Source organism: Atractosteus spatula, chromosome 8 (assembly GCF_055471065.1).
Source record: "Atractosteus spatula isolate fAtrSpa1 chromosome 8, fAtrSpa1.hap1, whole genome shotgun sequence".
NCBI lineage: Eukaryota > Metazoa > Chordata > Actinopteri > Semionotiformes > Lepisosteidae > Atractosteus > Atractosteus spatula.
Genome location: NC_142713.1, coordinates 48,765,610 through 48,791,974, shown reverse-complemented (window position 1 = coordinate 48,791,974; position 26,365 = coordinate 48,765,610). Strand labels below are relative to the sequence as shown.

Sequence of the window (26,365 nt, the reverse complement as noted above, 5' to 3'; positions counted from 1 at the left end):
TAGATAGGAAAAATCCAGCTTCAGCTGTGCTGCTCCAGTTCCAAATATATAGGAGGTTTCGATGCATCAAGGAAGACCTCAGCATTGAAAATGGTGTTCAGATGTAACTTGTTTGCTCCTCTCCTGCTATATTCTTTGTCTTCCTGCAGTTCCTTCCATCTTTCTTTTTAAAGACAGCCTGGGTGATGTGGGTTTTCAGGGGGATTTCAGCCTTATAAGGTGTTTAGCCTCTGGTGGTCCAATCCATTAGGGTTGTTATCTAGTTAGATAAACCCTCATCTGTGCAAACACCTCATCACCCCCTCTATGAAGCTGTTTTAATTGCACTATGGAGGGTGGGGGAGTCACTTTCAAAGACAAATGGGCACTAATCAATATAAGACATAGTCAACATAATGGTCAACATTTTAGAAATGGTTGTTTCAGTGATAGATACTGTATCATTAAGAGATGTAATGACTGACTTCTAAAATCTGGGAATATAACAGAATATGGCCTTGCAAAAAAATGAACAGTGTTTTTTTGTGAATGCAAACAAACTATTTGAAATTCATTTTCAATGTTCTTTTTAGGCAATAATGTTCTGGGTTGTTGATAGCTTGATGATGAGGAAATACAAGAACCAGAAGCCAACTGAGAGCCCCCAGAGCAACAAATCAGTCGAGGCCCCAGCAAGAGCAGTCGATGAGGAGTCACAGGTGATGCTTCAGAGGAAAAACAGCTCTTTGGGATTAGGCTTTGCTCTCACTGGCTTCTACACACTTCAGTATCCAATCACACATTGTGTTTTCTGGGTCAAATTGAAGTCACTTTCCATCCATCCATTTTCTAACCTCTTTATCTGATACAGGTTTTCAAGGGAGCTGGGGCATAGGCACTAGGCAGGATACACCTTTGATGGGATGCCAGCCTTTCCAGAGGGTTTACACACACAGTCACACCACAAGAAACCAGTTAACCTACCATTATGTTTTTGGGCATATGTATTGGGAGGAAGGAAGGCAATTGGAATACTTGATCTGCATTCCATCTGGGACAGTCATATACAGTAAATAACGTGGTACTTTGTTTTTGGGGGAACGTTCAGTGAATGTGAATGGGGTTTTTTTGCAACCAGAATGTAATTATGAATACCAAAGGTTTATTAAATAAAAAAAGTTTAAGCTTTAAAACAAATATGTTGTGGGAGAAAACCTGAGCACACCTACATATGGAAATTCCATGCAGATAGCACCCCAGGCACTGAACCCATCCCTGCAAGGCAGGAATGCTAACAACTGCACCACTGTGCCGCCCCACAGTTTCTCACAGTACTTTTGGATTGTGATGCCTTTTGGATGATGGAGTCCTTGAATCCATGTGTTAGTACTGTACATAAACATTTTTATTTTTTGAAGGGGTGAAGACAAAGAACAGAACAACAAGAAACCTCTGAGAATTTTATCTCCTTTCCAGACGTTCAGGTTGTTTTCTGTCACAGCTTGGTGTTTTCATTCCAAAAAAATGGAATTACCGTAGACAGGTGCTTTATTTGTTGTAAACGTCAATGATACAGCAGACGTTATGAACGTGCAGTGTAGGCCCATCGGTGAGGTACAGAAGGCTTCATATCTCTGAAAGTAAACTCTGCTGGAGAAGCACAAAGGTGTCATCGTTAGATCTTAACCAGTTTTTGGAATCATTAACCTGTCCTGAACCAAATGAAGGGTATTTGTTTGAATGTGGACATGCTGCGCAAGAGTATTACTTAAGAGCATGGTCATCGTAATGGGTCATAGTCCAAGCTAATTTTGGTATGTCAAGTTTTTTTTAATATATAAAGGAGTAAATTGATATCACAAAAGGTAACAATGTTAATAAAGATTTTAACTGTGGCTGCAATAAAGATACCCAAAATAATTAAACTGTTATCTTAGCAATTACGTAAACTTGCGGCATAAATAAAAGACATTAAGTCATGGCTGCACACCACTAATGACCACCTATCAGGAAAAAAAGTGAAAGTTTTTAAAAATTAAAACTGTGTACAAAATTAAATTTTCAATTAATAGTACTTATATTCTTATTATTCATTTGTAAATCACCTTTGTACTTTCTAAAAGGTAAAACAGTATACATTTCATTATTAATGTTAAAAATAGTACTCATTATTCATTTTTATATCACATGAGTGCATTACTGAGTTATAATGAAACTGGATTAAAAACAATATCATTGTTTAATGATATGAATATTCCATCTTTTCTGTGTGCTTCACATAACTAAGCTACAGAACTGCACAATTAATATTTGGTGACGTTTTCTTATTGAAATCTACTAAAGAATATGCACATGGTGGGGACAAAATACAAAGTTTATAATTCCTGTGCAGCTTCTAAACACTGCAGTTCCTGTCTCTAAAAAATGAGTTTCTGCCAGTGTACTTTAATGCGAACAATTCCAGTAGTGAGTTGTTTTTTGGCCATACTTACTTCATCATTCATATCGCACCTGTTGTGTTTTTCTTGGATTACATAAAGCACGCCACCAGTGGAAGGCCTTAGTGGGCCAGCTCAGGAAGCAGCCATGCCAAACCTGTGACCCACAGCCTTCAATCTTAATTTTTGAAGGACACCCTGGCCCATCACAAACAGATGGTTGCAGTTGACTCCAAGAAAAAGTGAGTCAGACAGTTGCTTTTTCTCCACTATTTTATGGTGCATTTCCCTTGGAACACAGCCCTAAGGGAACCAGGCCATGTGAAACTTGGTTATTTAATGCCATTGTTTGAAGTTTTGGAAATCCCTGTCTATCCCCGTCATGGAAAGTTTTTGCCTCTGACTAGCTTAAATTGTACTGACCATTGTTTGTTGTAGTTGCTTTGGAGCATACACATAACTAGATAAATGTGTCTTAGAATGGCATACTGTACATAGATGTGCAAAACAATATGACTAGTGCATTTTTTTCAGCATACCAATTCATCAGGCCCAGCAGGTTTTATGTTTCTTTACAATTACCTGCTTTAGACAAGGCGGGTAAAGGGTTACACAGGTGTAGCGAAGTAAATACTCATGTGAGTTACCTCATTAAGAGGCTAGTTGGACTAAAACCTAAAAATTCTCTATGTCCCAGGCATATTGCTATATTGCAGGGGTGTGCTGTGCATTTTCAAGTAAATCATATGGGAATAACCTGTTAATGTATTTTAACAAGCTAAAAACATCAACTGATTCTGGTCTAAACAGTGTCTGCTAAATTTCCAATCCCTAACCCATCCAGTTTTTGCCACGTTTCATAGTAGTATAGCACACAAGAGTACATTTTCATATACTGGGTGCTATACAAAGAATAAAACAAAATTGAGCCAAGAAGCAATAATACTTCCACTCATTTCACTATCAGTATTTATCATTAGATAAGATACAAACTCTAGGTGCTTAACTGTAAATTAAAGTTTTCAAGAGCAGTAAGAAAAGATACTGTTTATAACGTGATTGTGGATGACCTGAGCAAGCAATTCGACAAAGCTGGATGCAAAGTTGTTTTTGCACACTAACATTTTTATTGGTGCTACAGTAAATGTTAATTATATTGTAACAATTGCAGATGACAAACTAGTTCACACATTCCATATCATAAGGACAAAGAATTTTACTTCAATATTGATCTGTACATTTAATATAGATATACGTTAACAAGAATGACAACTTTAGTATTTTTGAAAACTAAATTTCATAATCACATTTAAGACCAGGTTTAAAGATGAAAAGACTAAAGCTAAAGGCTTCCTCGTACTGTTCCAATGTGTTATTGCTTTTGCTCACAGTTTGAACCTTAATGGCTAGAAGCTTATACTTGTGGCAATCTTGACAGCACTCAAAAATGAGTGGAATAAATAGTGGGTTCATTCTTGTGGTTCCAAAGTTGTATTCTTTTCCTCCTCCATACTGGGAATTTGCCAAGGAGCAACAAATCATCCCATTCAATAAGGATTTGAGAAGAACAGAAGTGACATTTAAATCATATTTCCATGGAGTGACGTTTCTGAGGAAGGAGTTGGATATGCATTCATTTCAATTGAGGTCATTTCTAAAGGCATGTTGTAATAGCAATGATTCAAATGCTGTCCAAAAGTTTTCAGACTCATGAGAGAACATTTTGGCCAAGCATAAAGCTTTGTAGAGTAATATTATTTGTGATGCACAGTAGATAATCTCTGAAAGAACAGTGAAGCAGGAGATTTTCAGAGCCGATGTGAGATAAGGTTTATACCAACATGAAAGGTAAACCGTAACCGACCTTTTCCGATTAAATTAACTGTAAAAAAACCATTTTTGTTGCTCAATACTCAATCTCAAAGGCAGTAATCTAGAAGCTTTTACCAGCCCCTAGCGCTGTCATTGCAAAATCAAATTTTAACTTAAGTTTTAGTCATTCTTAAAAATATATTGTAAAAAAAAAAGCAGAGGTTTGTCAAGTTCTCTGCAAAACAGTAACACAATGATTTAATTTGACTTATTTGATTTACTACATGGAATTGCCTGTAATGTAGTATTATGTACTCGCACAGTTTGTAATTGCCAATTGTTCATGAAATAGGATTTTCAGACACAACCCTTGTACCACAAGATTGGAATGAGGGCTCTGTTGATAAACGTCTCTAACATGCCTCTTACTGTACCCACATGGACTCTTGACAAAGCCACTTGTTTCTTGCTGAAACCTCCAGGGTGCCAGTTGCCTTGCAGGTTACCACAATGCAATTTGACTGCAGTGGTCGATCAGTGATGTCTTTGCCAGTTGGCAGGCACCTGGAATGTCTTAAGAGTTACTGGTGTGCTAAAGCCGAGCAAATCCTGGCCAGCTAATGCCCAGCCAACCTCAGCAGTGCTTCCATTGGTTGTGCAGTGCCATTTATGCAATTCCAGCGAATGGCATTGCTCAGGCTCATACAAACTTGTCTTTATTTATGGGGCTGTGCCTGAGCTATGAGTTTCCGCCTTGTCTGGTTAAGCAACTTGGAAGCCCCCTGCATGTTACCACAGTGGTACATTTTGAGTGTTGTTGTTAACCTTTAAATGTAGTCTTTTCCACTTAAGGAAGGCAATATTAAGAGATTAATATTTCCTAATTTTCATTAGCGTATTTCAATTTTGGGGATACAGTTATATCTTAGAAATAGATCATGACAAAGGCACCATTGTCCTTAAAGGGGACCTTTGTATAAGCAGTTTTCTACTATGGTTGGAGGAAATTGAAAGGATGGATTGGATACACTGACATTAACCAGTCAGTAATTGAATGCAATTGATTCAAATTATGATTTTATCCTGTTGATGAATGTATTTTTTGTGAACGCATTCTTACTGTCTAGAAGGTGTAATAACAATGCTGCCCTGTATACAGTATGCATTTCCCTGAGATTTATGCAACCTTTTATCCTACATTGTTAAAAATTATTTTTAAAATTATTTTAAGAAATTGTGAAGGTTTTAATTGGATTCACAAAAACTAAGAAAAAATTAAAACAAACTACATAAAGTACCTAAAAAAAAAACAAAAAAACAAAAACCATATGGTTTAAAACACTGACTCAAGTTCTCTTGATCATTCAGCTGTTTTAATTTTTCTTATTGCAGGAGAAAGAATATCATAATTTTCGATTCCAGAATGTGTTGCAGTGTATATTGTACACAAATGAACGCTCCTTTGTTTTTAGGTAACAAGCAAATATAAATCCCTTTTTTTTAAAAAAAAAACATTTTTATGCCTCAAAACATACTCAGAATTTGGTTGAATAATTGTATTGTTTTTGGAGGGATTGTGTGTTATACCTTGAACAGACCTGCTTTGATTTTTGAACCCTCAGGTACTACAGTGAAAAGTGTCTCTGTAAATCTAGCATCAAAGTTCCATTTACCCTTAGGTGAAAACGTATAGAAAATGATTTTGTTCCAAGTCCCACAAATTCATCATATTAAAAATGTACGCACATTGTGGAATGAGTGCACACTGACAAGTCCAAAAAAAAAAAAGAAGACTAACCCACATTTTTATACAGTAAATGTGTGCATACACATATAATGAAATAATTTAATACACACTGAAACTGCAAGTTGTCTCTTGTGCTTCGCTCCAGGTGCTGTTGACTGCTGAAAATGACAACGATCTATTGGAAAAGCAAGCTTAACGGAGAGGCCCTCGAATGCGATTGGAGGCAGATAGAAAAGGCAAAGCATCCAGCATGCCAAGACCAGTAGCTACCCCTGTTATCCTTTGAGAGTTTGCTGCAGCTGCCAAGAATGGGATTGGTGAATGATAGTTCAACTAATGGAAGATAAACATAAAACTGTTCACATAAGATAAGAAACTTAAAAACTTGCAGGGTTTCTTGGGTTATAAAATATATACAAAGTTACTGTCTTATTGCTGCCTTTGACAAGATGTAAATTTCTACTTCACAAAACTGAGTATTTCTACCATTTTGAGTTACTATTAAATCTAAGGGTTTTGTATTTGTTCATTTTTGTGTCACTGTGCTAAATTGTGAATGTATGAATTGTGTATGTTCATACATGTACTGTATATTTTTGATCTACTGACTTCATACAGTGACATACATACTGCAAAAATACTGTTTCAGAATTAAATTATATTTCTAGTGCAGCCCTGACTATAGTTTCTTTTCTATCCACATCAGATAAGATCTGTTGAAATAAAGTGTGGTTATATGGCAAATATAGCACAGGCAAAATATAGCCGAAATTAAGAAATAACTTGGAATATTTTTCTCTTGAAACAAAAGTGAGAATGTGCATTTCCTTTCACCCCAAACCAATAAAGTAAAGAAGTCACAGTAGCTGTAAGTTTTATTAAACATTTATGGTACATTTCAGAAACTGGTGCCAAATAGGAATATTTACTGATTAACTTAGTGTTAAACACTGCTGTTCTGCAGCTCTAATGTTGTTTAGGTTCACTATCAACAAAATACCAATGTTTAATGATTTTTCTAAAGGTCTTTGTAAATGGGGCTCCTGTGGTTCTGCATTAATTGCTGCCCTAGCTAATGTATAATAAAATATATTATACATTCTGTGACCCTTGGGTTAATATTTCTACAGATCAAAGCAGTAGGACTACAAACATTAGCAGTGTAGACTGCAGTGTTACAGGACTGCTTTAACAGGTATTGCTGCACATGATGTTTAAATCAAGTATGCCAGCTGGTGCTACAAATGGAGTTATTAGAGTATTTTGAAATCTTTTTAGAGCTTTTCATATTTTGTAGTTTTATCTATTTTGAATTAAAGAATTAGTATCAAGGTTGCCAGTTGTAATTAATTTATTAAATGAAGGTTGTTGCTACAACCTGTAAGTATTGGGACAACAAAGCCAAAAAATATTTTTCCTTTACAGTCAAACAAAAAGTTTCCACTTTTTTTTCTCTTGCTGATCTCTTTAATTTCTGTATATTTTGGGTCATTGTCATGCTGCAGAGTCAAGCACCCCCAAATAAATATGTCAGCATTTTCTTCTACATACAGTAGGCAGACAAAATGTTTCTGTAAACTTCACAACTCATTTTGCTACTGCCACCACTAGTTACACTAGATCATTAATAAAGATAAGTGACCCATTTCCAGAGATGACCATGCATTCCCAGGTCAAGATCTTTGGTAACATTTTAAAGAATGGAGAAAGTACCAGCAAAAGCTCCAAAGAATCCTTCCTTCTCTGTGAAGCACATACTGTATTATACTGTATCACTCATTTCATGATCACAAATACAAATTGACTGAAAAGCAAAACTAAGTTTGGATCTTGCTGTTCTAATACGTTTAAGGGTGCAATGTATGAAGAAAAGATTAGAGTTTTCTAATGATATATTGTACTTTCAGGTTCAGTACCATTTTTTAAATATTCCAAAAAACTGAAGCTGTGTTAATCACTTTCTGTGTGTTCTAATAAAGATGTTTTATGATAAGACTTGTGCTGTTTTTAATGTTTTATTAACATTACAGTGATTGTACAGTATTAATGTTAAAATGTTACTGAAAATCATTATACTACATCACACAATTAAGTTTGTTTTCATTTGACAATGCCTTTACCCATGTTGGAATGCATTTATGTAGCCCTCTGACCACCTTCTTTTTCCCCCTAATAATACTGTAATGTATCTCTGTTGAAATATGTATTATAACTTGAGAGCATCCTTGACATCTTAATGTGCAGGGTGTTTGGATGTTGCAAATAAGGATTTGAAGATGTTAAGACTATATTTTTCCAAGGTGTCAAAGGTACATTTGAGTTAATTGACTGACCAACAAACTGGTCGCAAACTCCAAACAGAAGCTAATGGCTAATATTGTAATTAAACAGGGAAAATCGGTGCAACATTCCACAAAAGAAAAGGTCTTGGTGCTTAAAGTTTGTCCTCCTAGTGAGAATACAGATTAAATCAAAATGTTGAACTGCCTGTTAATGACAAATGAATACCCCAGTGCATGATTCCAAGTTTTGCCTCTGACAAAAAAAAGCTGTTAGTACTGTACTTACTGGGTTTGGAGTTTTGATTTAACCCATACTGTACCTACAGTATGTGTTAAGATGTGAATGACTAGGTGCAGTGTGAAAGGATCTTTGTCCAAGCTGTACATCTCCTCCACAAATTTTAAACAAGTCTTGTGTAGACATTAGAAACATAGATTCATATATTTACCTGGAATTTCATAAGAGGCCTCGCCTGTGTCTTGTCAAGTATACTATATACTCACTCACAGACCTATCATAATGGTAAATTACTTGGACAGAATGTTTGTTCACACATACAGTATGATTAATTTCAGGTGAGTGGACAAGCTTATCTTTTGCACAAATGCTGCAGGGAAAAGGCATTCTTTAAATGAGCTTGATCTAGTGATCGATAGTTTTGTAGTTCAGTTCAGATCACCAGTGTATTCAAGAAAGATTACAAATGTTGATAGATGGAAATAAGACTCTTCTTAAATCTTGAGTCTCAAAGGGAAACAAATCTGTGCATATGACCCTTTTTACACCTAAGGAGAATATTTTAACATGATGTGATGTGTAATGTGGTTTGTTTACTTCTATTAAAGCTTAGCTTTTTATATCTTTTATATGTTAAAATAAAACTTTACCAAAGGTTCCCAATGAGTTTCTTGATTGTCACCAGTGGCTTAAATACTGCATTCATCAGGACAATGCAAATCGAATTTACCTGCAGAAGGTCATAGGAGTTCCTGAGACCAAGAGCAAGCTTTTTAGTTATCTGATGCTGCTACATGGCAAGCAATCACAGTTCATTTGACAAACCGTGTCCTAGCCCTGTGTCAAAGAGATGAGATACAAGGTAATCCTCATACACCCCATCAATCAGTTTAGCTGCATTGTTCTTGACAAACCAGCAGTCCACCTTATGTTTTCCACTGTAGATCTTCCGCTGCTTCTTCACTGCTGGTATCAGCCTGCCTTTTATTTTCAAAGCAGTGCTTGAAGCCAGTGGCTCACTCTCTGCCTGGGTCTCATTCTGCAGGCTTTTAAATGCTGTGCCATTCAATGGCATTTCGGTTAGTCTCACATCCTGATAGAGAAACTGGCCTGAAAGATAAAACAAAAAGGTTGGAACAGATTCCCAACAAGTAGACATTTCGGTGATATTTTCTATTACATCCCTAAATATAATCAAAAGGAAAAGATCGTGATCAGTATTTCTGTCTTGCACTCCTGGGCCCTGGGTTCAATTCCTGGGGTACTCTCCATGTAGAGTTTAAATATGCTCCTCTTTTTGCTTGGGTTTCCAATGGGTGCTCCAGTTTCCTCCCACAGTCCAAAGACAAACGGCTTCTGTAAAACTGGCCCTGTCATATGATGGAAATATTTTTTGATAAAAAAAATCTCTCCATCGTATAACTCTGCTTCTCCTCCAGTCTCAGACCCTTCATCACAGACGCCTTGCGTATTCACTAACTATAACTATGGTGTGAGTGCGTGCATTTGTGTCTGTGTGTGTCCTGCAGTGCCATCCAGGGTGTTTCCTGCCTTGGACCCAGTGCTTCTTGGATAGGGTCATGGTGGCTCAAAGCCTAAATTGGATAAGCAGTTATTGAAAGAGATGTTAATAATAATATAATAATAAAAGTACTGAGACACCACCTAATCTCTGAAGCTCTGAATCTCTCTGAATCAGGCCTGAGCATTCATGGCCACCTCTAAAACTGGCTTATTCCAATATACACAAAAGTAACCCCCAAAACGTTACATTTCATAAATAAAAAATTGCTTTGTCTGTAAAGTTAAAAATGTTTGTTGCTTTACTTTGCCAATACTTCTTGAGGGAACTGTATATATCCCATCCTTTTTGGCATATGATGCATTAGCATAAGTGGTGCGAGTTGACCGTCCCAAATTATTCCTTTTCTTTGCTGATGTTTCCATGATGACCTACAAAATTTCCTACACAAATGCAGCAGTTTTATTACTAGTACTTAAAGACAGCTGGACATTGTATTCACCAAGCAATTTGTCTTTAGAAACTCTTGCCTGGAGTCTAAAATCTATAAAAAAACTAAACAATCCTAGTCAAGTGTCAATAGCTCTTTGTTCTATATAATGTTTTTTAGAACTCGGAAGTGCCTTAGGACATTATGATTTTTGCTATAAAATGTTGTTGGGGGAGCTTAAGTTCTCAGCGATGTGTATGGCATACAGCATTTATCAATGCCAAGCCCAGTGAGCTTTGATTTCAGTATTAAAAAAACTACCAAATGTGATTATAGATTTTTAATTATTATTAAGCCCAAAACTAAGATTCTGAATTCAAGCAGATCAAGGGAGTGATGTAACATTGTTGTATCATACCTAACAAGCCATGCGAGTCACTGGACAATCCTTTGCTGTTTGAGATGTAGAAGCCCAGGTGGTCTTTTTGGTATGGAGCTGGATTCTTGTACTGATGGACCAAGATGACAAAGCTGATTTGGTCCTGTATTGTCACAGTAATGTTGGACTTTTCAACTATGGACACAGCCAGCCCATCACTGTCCACCATTATGGTTTTATCACAGGGCAAGATCATCCTGTCCTTGCTGTCCAGTATGACTTTCCGTGGAGTAATCTCAATGTATGAGCGCCTGGGCTTGTCAACCATGATGGTAATTGTGCTGAAATAGGTCCGCTGTTTCTTGTGACTATTAAGTGGTGCTGGAGCTCCAATTAACTTTCCATTCACAGTAACACCTATACAGGGATAACAAACCAGTTTTAAAAGTAATGAATTTTCAAAATATTTTTGCTAGTAATTACTGTCTTAACACATGCAATTACATGAATGTAAGGGTGACCAACGTTAAACGTTAAAACAGCCACAGTTTCCGTGGTACCGTGTACACTGTAACGAAAGCAAATGTTGCTAGGCATTTTTTTTTAAATCCTTCCTGGATCCTGTTTACAATTTTTTCATATCAGCAAGCATTTTGTTCAAAAAGAGGTTTTCTTACCAGATTTGCTATGGTCGGATACCAATCTCAGAACATCTCCTGGTTCTCCATTGATGTTAAAACAAACTGCTATCTTGCTCAGAGGAAAATCAATGACAAAATGTGGATCTCCATCAGCTGGAAAGCAAGAACAATGGACCAGTAAATTGAAAGCAAAGTGCAATATACAGTAAAAAGCACCTCATCAGTGCCATTTACTTTACTAAAGTGTCTTACAAAACAGAGCATTGAACTCAGCTTAACATGTGGATAGTAAACAAAGATGTCTGCACAGAAACTTGAATTCAGGGGCTTTAGTCAACACTTCTATAACGTACAGTACATTGATCACTGGGGTAATGCAAATATGATTATGGCTCTCAACTAATATTGCTGACTATTTACAATATTATATCAAAAAGAGCAGGTGAGTTATAATTATGCTTCTTAATCTTCTAAACCACCACACTTCCAAAAAGATGTCAAATGCTGTATGTTGCATTTAAGTATAATTTTTGCACTGAAGCTGATCTGTTCAAGTTAGTCTGTTTTTTAGACTTCCAACTTCCTACCATACTGTACAATATATCAATTAAAATATGTGAAGAACTACTACTTGGGAAGTAAGGTGAGTAAAGTGTCGTTTAAACAATTTTAGCGTTGATAATTATCATTTACAGGCAACAAAATTACAAGCCTTTCAGTGCTTAAAAGGAATGTTGTATTTCTCCTCCAAGTCTGCAGCTTAGATTAATGAATAGGCTCAATGCAATCAACACAGATGTTTTCTGTCTTTCCACAATAAAAGTGTAGCAAAAAACACAATCAGGTTATCAGGTAAAAAAAAAGTTACCTGAAGTTTTGGAAATGGTTATTGTTTTCTTCCTAGAGTTTGTAGCTGCAACAGAGCAAAAATGAATTCATATCAGAGGCATTTCAAGGGAAGTAAAAGGGAACCAATATTTTATTTCTTAAATTGAACTCAAGCACAAATGAGACAAGAATATTTCTCTGATATATGGCCCTGGATGCACACCTTCAGCATATGTAACAAAGGAGGGATTGTTATACTACTGAAAAATTGGAATTTTAAAACTAAATTACACCAAAATGTTATACCTGGTTGCTCAATGTTCCGGATAAGACTCTGTGGTTTCTCACTGTATGTCGCATCTGATGGCTCTGTAGCACTTTCTGGAACTCCATCCATTTGAACATCTGGCTTCTCAATCACCAGTGAGGTCAGAGGTGTGAGGAAGTTGTAGGTTAAAGACAGGTTTGTGGCCTTCTGTGAAAGATTCTTCTTCTCTTTGCTGTTGGTGCTTTGTATGCGTGACCTCAGCAAATCCTTCACACTCAGGTACCCCCACAGTCTCTCAGTGTAATCGTTCTCCATAGACACTCTCTCCAAGAACTCTTTCAATGTTTTTTCAGTTTCTTTTGCTTTATCTTTCAGTGGCACATCAGTCTCGAGCATGATGTTCTTGTCACTGCTGCTGGCAGTGACCTGAACGTGCAATACGTCTGCATTCTGGTCAGCAAGCTTGCCTGCTATGACAAGTTCCGACCCATTGAAGTAATTTGTGAAGAGGTTCTGTGTTACATACTGCACGGTGTCCTCAGTGTAGCCAACTTTGATGCTGGACAGGAGAGGGGTGCCGATTTCATCGTAAAATCTGAACAAAAAGCAAGACCAGGATTAAGCAAGATCCACTGGAATGTTGGGAAGTACTGGAAACATATCTTCTCAGTGGTTAACATGGGTATTAACAAGATCCACTTTTTCTTCAATTGGTCTACAAGGGGAAGAGGGTTTAAGAATTCCGAGTTTTTTCTGGAAATTGGGCAACATAAACACTATAAATCCAAGACAGTAATTTCATTACTGTATGGGGAAAATCCATTGTCATTTTTGTATAACAATATACAAATTAGTTGCCACTTTAGAACCATTCTAAATGAAATACGTCTAAAAGTGACCCTTAGGTCTGCAATTTAAATCTCAAACATCTCATCTAATCCATATTGAGCCCAGGAGCAAAGGAGCTTAAAGTTTCAGTCAGAACTGTGCTGATTGTTGAACACCCAGCAAAACTGAACACCCTGAAGATTCACAGTTCAGTTACAGTACATTTACAGTACATGTACTTGTTATGTAGAGGTCAAAGACCCAAAAGATGTGTGAATCACAAACCCTTTCAGCATCATGCTAGCATCTGACTCTTCGTGAATGCGGCGCATCATGCCGCAGTTTTCCAGGGCCATGCGCTCCAGAAGCCTATAGTCTACGTCATTGCCAATGCCTATGGTGAAGATGCAGAACTTCTCCTGCACTGCCTCCTTTGTGTTGGTCAGAATGCTGGGAGACTCGATCTCCCCTACTGTGGGCCGCCCATCGGTTAGGAAGACAGTGAGGGACACCCTGCTCTGAACACTGTTGTCACTGGCCAAATAACTACTCAGTAATGAAGATCCTGTTTGGATGGCTCCGTTTATGTCAGTGCCTGAAAAGACAAAGTATTCATTTTGTTGAACACACTGAAATATAAAACGCAACACATTTATACATGTGGTGATATGCACAATATTAAAAGCAATACGATAATATAGGATATTAAGGTGAATGGTTTGCAGTTCAATTGGTATTGCATTAGACCAGCAGCCTAAGAAAGTATCTGATGTTTACAGTAACCACTGAAACCAGAATGTTTACCTCCAGTGGGGGTCAGAAGGTAGATGAATTTCTTGGCATCACGGATATTGTCTGGTGTAACAGGTACTAGTTTTCCTGGCTTCCAGACTTTAATGCGGTTGGAAAACCCCACAAAATTAAAGTGATCCTGAGGGCGGAGGTCTTTAAGGATGGTGAAGAGAGCTTCTTTTGTCTACAAGAGAGAACACTGGAGGTGTTACACATCCTTTAGTGAAAGAATAACCATAAAACACATGTCCAAATGAGGATACAAGGTGGCTAAAAAAACAAGATGACTGTTCATTATAAAACATGAACATCTCGATACAATGCAGCATCACTTACAATAGAACTAGACAGAGGAACAGTGACCACAATCTGGGAAAGTTCTGGCCTAATTGGGAATTCCAGTTACCTTGAACCTGGGAGCTTTCAAAGAGTGTACCTTGTTGAAATAGCCTTATTGTTGCTTTTGACCTTTTCCTACTGTCTTACCCTTGTCCTGTCTGTGTTTCCCAGTCTAAACTACGTATGTGTGAGAGTGCCTGGTACAAGGTTTTCTCTCTAATCTGTGTGCGTAAGTCTGTCCCCTGCAGCTATGACTTTATTGCCTGTAGACAGTGTAAAACCTGGTGATGATAAGCTGTAAAGTCTTTCTGCGGACATGATTAGTAAAGAAAAAAATATCTGGTCTGTTGATTATTAGAGTGCATACACTTGCATTATATTTTCAATACATCTAAAATACACTGTACATGATAGACACGTCTGATAGTTACTGTTAGAATTATCCATTTGTCCTTTATGAGCTACAACCAAGTGTTTATCAAAAGAGAAAAGGAATGCTGAAGAGCTGGATACAAAGACAGAATCATTACACTTATTGTAGGAATTCAATTTTGATTCTTAACAGAAACATCAAAGAATAACTATACATACAACAAGAAGTATTTTCATCTTGTGTGCTATAATTAATCTTGAGTTTATCCATTTAGAAATGTTAGATAATTACATCATTTACAGTACATACCTTATTAGATTATAATTATTAAAACATCTTGCATGAATGCAGTTGGATTAGTTAAGATGAAAGTGTAATATTTTATCGCTTAACTTAAAAGAAACAAATTTAGCATGCAGGACTAAGGGCACATTTCTAAAAACCAGCAACTAACTGTTTGATGAAATTAAACAGTTAAGAAATTAAAAACATACAGTGGACTCTGGAATTATTGGCACCCCTTGATAAATATGAAGAAAAAAGTCATAATAAAATAAACCACATAATGACAAATATTGAATACTCATGTTAGGGGAATATTTGTCCCTTTTTTCTAAAACATATTTTTATTTCATGGTTCAATTGTAAACAAGTAATGCTGTTTTACTTGAAAAACATAGGTGCCCAAATTATTGATTATATCAAGATCCATTAAAATACAATCAAACACATCTGAAAAAATAATATATTTATTCTTGCCTGAGTTCAATTGTGTCTTAAGGAATGAATGTGTGTACTTTAGTGACTTTCTGTTTCTCTAGGATATAAAAATGACGCACAGAAAACCTTTCATCATCCATCAGCATGGGGAAGGTCAAAGAACTAACAACAAAAATGAGGCAAACCATTGCTGATCTTCAAAAAACAAATAATGGGCACATAAAATAAGTAAAACCTTAAAAATACCAATATTGTCTGTCAGAGCAATAATTTAAAAATTCAACACCATTGGAACAGTGGTTAATTTTCCAGGAAGAGAACGCAAGCCCATCTTGTCCCCACGCACAGTGAGAAGGATGGTGAAGGTGGCAAAGAAGAAAAATCCAAAGGTTTCAGTTAGAGAAAGATTGGTTGCATCATGGGGTAACCCCGTCTCAAAAACAACTATTAGACGACACCTCCATGCCAACAAGCTATTTGGAAGGGTTGCCAGAAGAAAGCCCCTACTGTTGCAGAGGAACAAATTGAAGTGCCTGGGGTTTGCCAAACGCTATTGGCATTTTGACTTGGAGCAGGTGCTGTGGTCAGATGAAACCAAAATAGAATGTTTTGGCCACAGTCATTACAGGTATGGTTGGCATAAGAAGGGGGATGCCTATAACTAAAAGAGCATCATACCTACTGTAAAATATGGTGGGGGGTCTTTGATGCTCTGGGGCTGCTTTGCTGCCAGTGATCCTGGGGCCAAGATCGATGGCATCATGGATTCTCAAAAATACCAGGATATTTTGGACAAAAACCTGGTTGCCTCTGCAGGAGGCTGCGTCTTGGACGAAGATGGATCTTTCAGCATGACAATGATCCAAAACACACATTAGAACCAACAAAGAAATAGTTGGCAGAAAAGAAAATCAGTGTTTTGCCATGGCCATCTCAGTCCCCCGACGTGAAACCTGTTGAAAACCTGTGGTCTGAGCTGAAGAGGGCTGTCCATAAGCGCAAACCCCCACAGTACAAACCTCATGGGTCTGGAAAGGTTCTGCATGGAGGAATGGTCTAGGATCCCACCCACCACCCAATGTGTTAACCATCCTGTTACATCCTGATAAAGCATTACAGGAAAAGACTTCCTGCTATTATCCCTGCCAAGGGAGGCTCCACCAAGTACTAAAAACGGGTGCCAATAATTGTGTTTCTTTTACTTTGGGGAAAAAAAATTATAATGTAATAGTTCTTTTTTGTCTTGGTTGATTCCATTGAATCATTAATTCAGGATAATTAATTCCTTATGTTGGAAATATATTTCAGTGCTTAATGAACTCTTTATTTATTTTATATTTTTTTTTCTTCATACTTGCCAATAATTCTGGAGTAAACTGTATATACTGTATATACAAAAAACCCTTGCTAAAAAAGCTAACAAAAGATAAAAGTTCTAGAAGACTGAAATGATCCTTAATCAGTGCTTAACTTCATGATAGGTTAAAGGGGAATTTTATAAAGTTAAATACTGATTTCTTTCTTTCTTAGGAAGTTCAGCAATATGATATCATCTCCACAAACAACACACAGTGGAAGATCACAACAGAGAACGATTGCTTTAGTCCACAAATATAAAGATTCTGCACCATTACAAAATGATTACAATCTGAATTTGACAGCGGCACACTGACTGCCTCATTGTCGTACAATTAAAGCCTTCTTGTTCTGTACTTCATAACATTACGCTGTGAGAAGACATCCCTTTTTCCATCTTCCAAGAAATACAGCTGGGAGAAAGAAGACACTGTGACTGGACGTGTCACGGACTATGAGCCTATTTTCAACCGCCAACTAACTCTATTGTTTCCCATCACTGCAAAGCTCTTATTATACTGGCAAACAGTTCACCATTATTACTGGTTGGAAAAAAGTATTCAGGCACTAGAATTGAACGTACTGTATTCAGCCTGTGATTTGTTGGTCTAGTGCGGGGGTCTCCAACCTGGTCCAGGAGAGCCTCAATCCAATTACTCTTTTAAGACACTTGTTTATAAAGATGGGCAACACCTCCAATCTACTGGTAAATCAAGCAAGTAATTTGATCAAGCAATAGAACTGTGGTCCTCAAGAACTGAAGGAAATCTGTGCTTTAATGATGACCTACAAAACATACTGGATTGGACCAGAATTGGAAATCCCTGTTTCAGTCGGTCTGCTGTTTGAAGGCTGTCTGGAATACATAAGCATTGCCTCTTGTTTCATGAATGCAGTTCAATTTTTTTTTTAATCCCGAGAAAGCAATGTTAAGAAAAGCAGGCAGCTCATATTAAGAAAGGTAAGAATCAAGTTATTCGCATTGTGTCCCTCCTGCCAGGCAAGATTAATGTTCCTAAAGAAGTCATGTCCATTTATGTTAAATATGTGCTCCTCCACCCAAAGTATATAATGTTGTTTAAGAAAACAATCAGCACCAAGTTTTGAAATTATATATAACATGTATACATATAACAATTATTTTAAACACCATCACTAAGGACAAAGATACATCACAATGTAAAGTAAACCTATTGAACTTTATCACAGATCACTGAGAGGACTTACCTGTCTGATTTTAGTTCCTACCATGGAAGCGCTGGTATCAATCACAAAAACAATATTCTTAGGAACAACTGGTAGATCTTTTGGCGCAAAGTAGTGCACGAAATATCCATTTAAGACCTAGGAAAATGTAACTGTTAGAAACAGATTGTAAACCTTAACAGAAATGAGAGTAACTGAAATGCATTCTGCTGATTTGTTTTTTTTAAATACACAAAAAACTCATCAAGACACTTTTGGAAGGGTCCCAGTGAAGTGTTTTTTCCACAACATAGCAGGAGAGTGTGCATAACACTCCTTAAAGTGTTCTGCATATGCTTCCACTGTAGATGAAACTAATGTAAACCAGCTTTCTAGTTCTAAATCTTCATTTAGCATCTTCAAGGGATTATTGATGTTTTCATATGCCAGTCCCTACATGGATAAGATAGATAGATACTTTATTTATCCCGTGATGGAAATTGCAGAATAAATAATAATAAACAATACATACAAATACACTGCTTAATCTGAAATGTATCAGCAAATATGCATTAGCCATGTCACATTCTTCATTTTTTTGTTCTGGAACGTGTGAGTAGAAAATCTTGGAAATAAACGTGGGTGGGCCCTAAGAGACAATTGCAGTAACTATCTGCCAACACACACAGCAAAATGTGCACAGTGCACGGTGATATAACAATGTTTCTGCCATTCGGTCCAAGGACTCTTCAAAGCACATTTTTGAGATCCCCTTCATGGATATGATAAAATGAGATATGGTGTTGTACACAATGTGCACAGGTAAAGAACTACCTCATCCTGCACTAGACTCAATTTTGTTTAAAACTGATTATTTTTTTATATCCCTCAATCTAGAATAGACATTTATTTTTCATGTCATTTCTCACAGGTATGAACCCCACAACCAAATAAAGAGGAGAATGAAGAATTGCAGGCGGGCTCCCCTGACCTGCCCACCTTCGAGCCAATCATCACCACAGCTCTGTACAGGAGGTTCACCCCCTATTGGAGGAGAGGTATGTCTATCACAGACAGTACTACAAGCCTACAAGCACCCAGGAGGCCTCAGGAGTCAGTGTTGGCCTTATCCTCACTTATCCTGTCCTGTCCTTGGGGGCGCTGTTCTTCAGGAATGCCAATTGTAGTCAAACAAGGACATGACCCAGACTCAAACCCATGATAATGAGTTCAAACAGAGCTCCAGCATGTCTTTACTGCTTGAGACACTTGGGAGGCTCCAGTAGAAAGATAAACTTGAAGTTACTAAAAAAAGACAATACTTTTATTTATTCACTAATATCAGCAGTATGTTATGACATAGATTTTCTCTGTTGCTGTTTTTAATCTTTGAGGGTTGTGGAGGAATTTGTCATAACACAGCTGCTCTTAACCAGCAAGTCTACTGTATGGTGCTCAGCGACTGGAATTAGTGGAATTAGCTGATAACTGAACCTTCACTTTTCCATTCTGCCACTTGTTTGAGGAAAACATTACAATTCATAAAAGCCACTTTTAGAAGACTGCTTAATAATGCAAATGGAGGTCTCTGAAATCTCTGCAGTTCAAGCAGAGAAAGTATTTGCATGAAAATGCATCATAAGCATTTGGTTTTTAAGAGTTTACCTGGATATCCCCAATTCCCAGCTCTCTCTCCACATCATATCGGACAATGAAATCACCCAGAATTCCATTCGTTGCTATTCTGGCTTGCTGTACGATGTTTGGGCTGAAGGTAACTTTGCAGGAGGTTTTATTCTGTTTGATAACAGTTGAGATAGGAGGAGAGGGATTACCTGAATGTAAAGGAAAGTTTAAAATTGAGTATGGTATGGAAGGAAACTTCTTCCTGTGATGTGCCCTTTCTCAGGTAAGTAGTGCACATAAAAAATATCACAGAACACCTAAAAATGTCTGCTTAGGATTGCCACAGGTGGTGTTGACTGATTTCTTTCAATCAAATGTGAATCTGGATTCTCTGTATTTCATTGTGCTGTGCTCCCTTCTTGTCCTATTATAAATTAAAAGTATTTAAAATTTGAAAATATCTAAGCAATTTTAGTACATATTCCTTTGTCAATTACTTTAATGAATTTCAATAACAGTATAAGTAATAAATTAGACAGATCAATTGATTATTTGGAAATGTATTGCTTTTTATTTGTCCTAATGCATATTGGAAACTGTAAAACACAGATAAGCCATGAAGTACTAAAACTAGAATTATTGCTATACAATACATTTTACCAGCTGTTTCTATTGTCCTGTTTGTATACTGACAATATTTCATAAATACAGTACATGCACAATGTTTACACACCCTTTTCTGTGGTTGTTAAAATCCTGTGCCTTGCGAAAGTACAGCCGTATCGTTTGTAATGAGAAGTACTGAGATCAGTTTAACACAAACAGCTGCATCTGACAAGCCTATAGTTTGGCAGTAATTGAAATCCCAGAGCCATACTTACTGATGGATTCAGAAGCTTTCCCATTGGCGTTCCTGAGCGGCAGCACTTCGAGGTGCGTTATAGCGGAGCGCTCCAGGATCGTCACGTCGACTGCCAGCCTGCTCACCAGTTGCAGAGGCCGCACACTGGTCACATGTTCATATTTTCCCAGACGTCTTTCCAGTAACTCCTCGTAGGTCAGAAGGAAAATGGCCTTATTTTTTCCAGGTATGCTGGCAGTAATTCGAAAGGTCTCTACCTCGCTTTCCCTACGTGGGGGGGCAATACAAATATGAAGCACTTCAAGGAATAAAATCAGAACTTTTGAATATCTGTTACACAGAATCAAATCCCATTTATTGTAATCACATTTAGCCAGCAGCCATATCACCCTGCAACTCACAAATGGCAGCCCACCCTGTGCTCACCCTGTGGTCTGTGTGGGTCCTAATGCCCCAATATAGTGACGGGGGCACCATGGACTAAGATCTTTGTTGGTTCAATTGTGTCTCCATTCTTAAAAGGTGGAACTTTTACAGTTATTTATTTATAATGAATATTACATTATTCATTTAGCTCATATACTAATATAATTCTTTTTTAATTTCTATGATTAATGTCCTATGTGCTTTTAGAGACTTTACTTCAACTCCTTTATACTGTAGTACTGAAAAACATTTTGAGTTATTTTAGACTTTCAAAGTAATATTCCTGTCTGATTGTTGATTCCAAAACCTTTCTCCAGCTGCACCTGTAGCAAGATATACGTTTTGCATATCATTCAATCTTATGCCATTTTATGTAGGCTGTATAGAGCTCTCTTCCTTTTGACTTTTTCTAAATCTTTCCATTCAATCATTTAGGCTTAATTTTCTTAGATGTGGGCTACTTATTCTGCTTTTGTTGAATCTCTTCTGTTTGCAATTTCCGCCCGCTTTCCTCATCCATTTGCATGTCTGAAATTATTATCCTTAATTTTCAAAGTTTAGAGATTTACAGTACACATAAAAAATCACCACATTATAAACACAAGATCCACATGGATGTATTCTATCACTTCTATTCCTTTCTGACTGTTCTTATTACTTGAGCTTCAGTCTAAATTGAAAAACCTTGGGGTTATATTCGATTCTGGCTTAACATTCGACCCACATGTGCAGCATATTGTCAAAACATCTTTTTTTCTCCTCAGAAATATCGCTAGACTACGCCCTATGCTATCACTAACTGTGGCTGAAAAGCTGATCAACACATTTGTGTTCTCTCAAATTGACTACTGTAATGCTCTACTCGCTGGGGTATCTAAATCTACTTTGAACAAATTGCAGTATGACCAAAATTCAGCAGCCAGAATCCTGACCAGGTCTAGTGCAAATGATCACATTACTCCTATCCTGGAGTCCTTGCACTTGCTTCCGGTCAAATTCCATATAGACTTTAAAATCCTCATGCTCACCTACAGTATAAGGCTCTGCATGGCTTGGCACCTCAGTACCTGTCTGAACTATTATCGCCCGACTCCCCACCTCGCAACCTTCACTCTTCTAATTCTGGTCTTACTGTCCCCCAAGCCCGTCTACATTGTAGGGGTGACAGGGCCTTCGCCTGTGATGCCCCCAGGCTCTGGAACTCTCTCCCCAAGGATATCAGAGAGTCACGTTCTCTAAACTCCTTCAAATCCAGACTCAAAACCCTCTTCTTTAGAAAAGCCTTTACTTAACTGGTTCCATTCTTCACCCCTCTGCTCTTCTTAGTACCACCATCCACGGTCTCCTCTGTATATTGTAATTATGTTTTATCTTGTGTATTCTTTTTATCTATTGTTGTTGTCATTCTGTAAAGTGCTTTGAGAAGCCACCTTTAAAGGCGCTATATAAAATAAAGTTTATTATTATTATTATTATTATTATTATTATTAAACTGGTTGAAAAGACCAAGTCAATGAGAACTTCTTCTCCAAGAAGTACCTTTACTAGCTTGGTTAAGAAGCAATTATTGACCATTTCAATCATACCAGCTTCAGTTTTCCCCATTACATGTATATGTGTAAAAGTGGGATTGCCCAATAACTCCACCTTTTGTTATGTATCTTATACATTTTATTATAAAGTTATCTACTTGCATCTGTGTCTTCAATATGTAGTCTATAGTATACACCTAATGTTAAGCTCTTAAATGTTCCTTTTTCCAGTTTAACACACACACTGTAGACTGGCAATTAGTTTTTTGAGAAATGAAACACTGTTTAATTTTATATTCATTCCTGTTAATGAAGTCCAATTTCGTGCAATTACTCCCCATGCCGCTAATGTTCAGGAATAGATCTGCGATTTGGTTTAAGCTTTTTCTTAGTGATATCTTGTAACTCCTGACCTCAACAGAGTAGCACTTTGAACTCCCTGCCCCCTAATTCCTTAGGTTAAATACTCCTCAATTACACTATACACATACATTCCTCATAATTGGTGCCCATCTGGTTCAAATGCAATTTGTTCTGCTTTTACAGCTTCCATTTCTTCCAGACAAACTCGCCTTGTCCCATCAACCTAGACTGTCTGCTCCACTATTTGAGCCTCAGGATAAATCTCTATATTCCCTCTTGCTTTCCTGGGCTTGCATGTGGACTTCTTGACCACACAACTGTGGACGTTTAGCTCCTAGATTTACAAGCTATTTCCTTACCTACTGTAGAAGACAAGAATCTCTAAAATGACAATTGAGTAGCAAAGACATCAACATACAGTATATAAAAAGTGCTAATTATTACATAAGGGAACAAGAGCCAAGACCAGAACCATTAGTTAACAATGCCTGAAAATGCTGGGTTCTTAACAAGTAACAAAATAACCATGTTTTGTGGGTTTTTTTAAGATAATCTGCAGGTACAGGTTGTCTGCTACATGGGGAAAAACGGTGTTCCAATTCACCTGAGATGTCAGGATTTACAGGAGGAGTTGAAATACGACAGAAAAGGCTGACAAAGCAAATATTGGAAACTTTTTTGAGGATTGAAAATGTTTTCATCCCAATTTTTCCTCTATTAAATTAACTACAACGCTTTGATAAAATGAAGAATTCTAATACAGAAATGCATTAGTTGGGTCTCTGGAGGAATTAAGCATTTCTCTTCACTCAGATTTAAACCCATAATTTCCAGATTAATGGTGTTTGTATTTTGGCAGGTGACATCATCTCAACCTTTAGAGTCACCTTTATTCTCAACCCTAAAAATCTGCTAATTACAGGATATGGTGACTGCTTTTCACTTAACAAGACAGCCAAGTCTCATGAACCCTGATCATTAATCTCATAGCCTGTTAATGTCAATCCTGGAGTAGATGTCTTGACAACATTATTTTCAACTGAATGGAGCTGGGTGTGGTCTATAATCATTATAACAATCATACTTGTAATATTTATTAATACTAATATAAATATTGGAATATAGTAAAGACAGAATGGCCTCTAACTGCCATTTACAGTTGCTTAAAATACCACAAATGCATAACACTAAATACATAATATCAAGTGCTCTTATCTTTTTAAAATATTCTATTAAAATTCAGTATTTCAGGTTTATGTTCCAATTGTAATGTACACTCCAGTACAGACCACTATGAAAACCATTAGGTTTTCACAGATCAGTGGAGTTGTTAAGAAGGTTATGACAGGTTTTCAGTGGTGTCCTGTTATTGGTTCTGACATCCATACCTTTTTCCCACTTTGCCATCTTTCCCAGGATTAGGCAATCCTTTCTTCCTGATTCCCCTAGATTTTTTCTCCTTTGCTCTCATTTCACTTGGGTAAACTCTTCCGCCAATTATCCTAAAACGTAGAAAGAAAAAATACACAAAAGCCTGAAGTCTCAGTCATGCACCTTACACAGCACATGCTATGAGAGGGATGGGTCAGGCCTCCATGTGACTGCTGGCCTGCAAATCCATATGGATTTGCAGCTCTCACGCTAAGGTCGCTCCCTTGGGCTGGTGGTGGAAAATTGCCCAGTGATAATTTGACTTAGTATACTGCAGCCATCACAGCTGAACAGTCCTTTGTGTGGCTAGTCACTTTATTGATCTTGGCTGAGTGGCTCAGTAGAATTCACTTGTAAGGTTCACCTCAGAAAAAGAGACTAGGCAACAAGTTCAGAGGTTTTATCAGGCATGCAGCATGGACCGAAATAGCAACTTCAAAGACGTGAGAAAAAACCCAAGAAAGAAAGCACAAAATGGAAAAAAAAAGACCGGATCAACAATTCACAGTCTTAAGTCAACATGTAGAAAAACAACGTAACCAAACCTATGGATAGCTGAAGTATTGCAAGGTCTGATCTCAGCACTGACACTGAACTTGGACAGCTTCTTCTTATTCTCAGTAAGCATTAGTCATATAATTACATTTTTCATCTTGGCTAAAAAGAATACGTCTTCTGGATACTCACATAGTAAAGTTCGAAACGTAGGCTGCAGCAGGGATTTGTATCTGGAAAAGACCTTCCTTTGCAGCTGGTAATCTGTTGAACATGGTGCAGGACACAGCAGTGAAAGCATATCGAGAGATGATGGTGGTTTTCACAGTGAAATCCTGAATATGGGGCTTACTCTCCTGAAAGATTAGGCACAGAAAGAATAGATTGGAAATTGGAGTGAAACTGCAACTGGTTTATACATTTGGTCAGTTGGCAACCACAAAAATATTTTTCGATTTCTTATTAAAAGTACACATACAGGTTGTTCAAAGCTTTTATAAAGCATTATTAGATCTTAAGAGAATCCTATTTCTTTCAATACCCTTATATGAATAAAAATATTTGATCTTTGTCATTCCTTTGCAATATGTTGTTAACAGCAATTATATAACCTCTGGATATTTACAATAAAAAATCCTTTATTGATCTAAATAAAACCACACCAGAGCTAACACACTTCAGTTTCTCTAATTCTCCCACACATGGGCAGAGGTGGGATAGGATCACACTCCTTAAAGTCATAGGAGGACTTTCATGGACTGAGAGTAAAAACTTATTTTTTCTTGAATATGTTTTTATTTCTTAAAGCTCAGCCCAAATAAACTGCATTCCTGTAACATAGTGTTTCACAGACAGTTCTCATCAAATGAAAATTCTAAATAAATTGCATATAAATTGTAGATTGTGTGAATTACAACAAATTTAATAACACAAACACCAAAACTATCTTGCGTTAGAGGATTTCTGTAAATAAATAAATGTCTTATGTACTGTACTTTCAATTCTGCTTACCTTTTTTTGGTGTTTGCCGTTTGCCTGTCTTGGCACTCTTTGAAAACCCTGTAAGAAAAAAAAGACGGAATATTCCAAGCCTGTTATATCCTTTAAATTGACGAGTGACAAGGTTATCAGTGTAAACACATTTTAAATAACTCACACTATCTGGCTCAACCTCCGTGAAAATGTCATCCTCAGAAGACTCGGGATCGTCATATTGACCCAAGACTAAAGGATTTAAACACAACAGCAAAATAAGAACAGTCATGGTGACAGCGAGACCATGTGCTCATTAAAGAGTTTAAGAGTACAACGCGAAATTCATACAGAACAGAATCCGAGATGGAGAGGTGTGAAACAAAATAGCTCTCATACAGAGCGCTAGAAACTCATCCAAGTTACCGCCCACACGCAGATGCTTAAGTGCTGGGCACTCAGACAAGCTGACTTGGAATCGAAGTAATAATTCTCGGCAAA

At 37.2% G+C, this 26,365-nt stretch overlaps 2 protein-coding genes across 3 annotated transcripts in view; one reads left to right on the top strand and one right to left on the bottom strand.

Annotated features, from left to right (window-relative positions):
- tmem110l (transmembrane protein 110, like) overlaps positions 1–7,969 on the top strand; it is a 35,029-nt gene extending 27,060 nt beyond the window's left edge. For both annotated transcript variants that reach the window (XM_088924006.1, XM_088924005.1), the window contains exons 7-8: positions 573–698; positions 6,122–7,969. In XM_088924006.1, coding sequence (XP_088780132.1) covers positions 573–698; positions 6,122–6,172 — 177 coding nt within the window. In that variant the 3' untranslated portion in view covers positions 6,173–7,969. The remainder of the gene's footprint in view (positions 1–572; positions 699–6,121) is intronic.
- A 7-nt stretch (positions 7,970–7,976) lies between these two features.
- itih5 (inter-alpha-trypsin inhibitor heavy chain 5) lies at positions 7,977–26,224 on the bottom strand. Its single transcript, XM_088924004.1, has 14 exons — positions 26,049–26,224; positions 25,904–25,951; positions 25,085–25,248; positions 24,355–24,468; positions 20,665–20,912; positions 19,823–19,992; positions 18,200–18,316; positions 14,197–14,368; positions 13,678–13,987; positions 12,603–13,159; positions 12,337–12,381; positions 11,505–11,621; positions 10,867–11,244; positions 7,977–9,606 (listed from the first exon to the last, which is right to left on the bottom strand). Exons 1-14 carry the CDS (start codon positions 26,154–26,156, stop codon positions 9,302–9,304), a joined length of 2,853 nt encoding a protein of 950 aa, XP_088780130.1. The 5' UTR covers positions 26,157–26,224; the 3' UTR covers positions 7,977–9,301.
- Positions 26,225–26,365: the final 141 nt, after the last annotated feature.

Excerpts from the sequence above, each read along its gene's own strand:
- itih5 (XM_088924004.1), bottom strand. The coding sequence starts at position 26,156 with ATGACTGTTCTTATTTTGCTGTTGTGTTTAAATCCTTTAGTCTTGGGT. Across the intron at positions 25,952-26,048 it reads CGGAGGTTGAGCCAGATAGT|GGTTTTCAAAGAGTGCCAAG; the intron begins GTGAGTTATTTA and ends TTTTTCTTACAG. Across the intron at positions 12,382-12,602 it reads CCGGAACATTGAGCAACCAG|CTACAAACTCTAGGAAGAAA; the intron begins GTATAACATTTT and ends GCTCTGTTGCAG.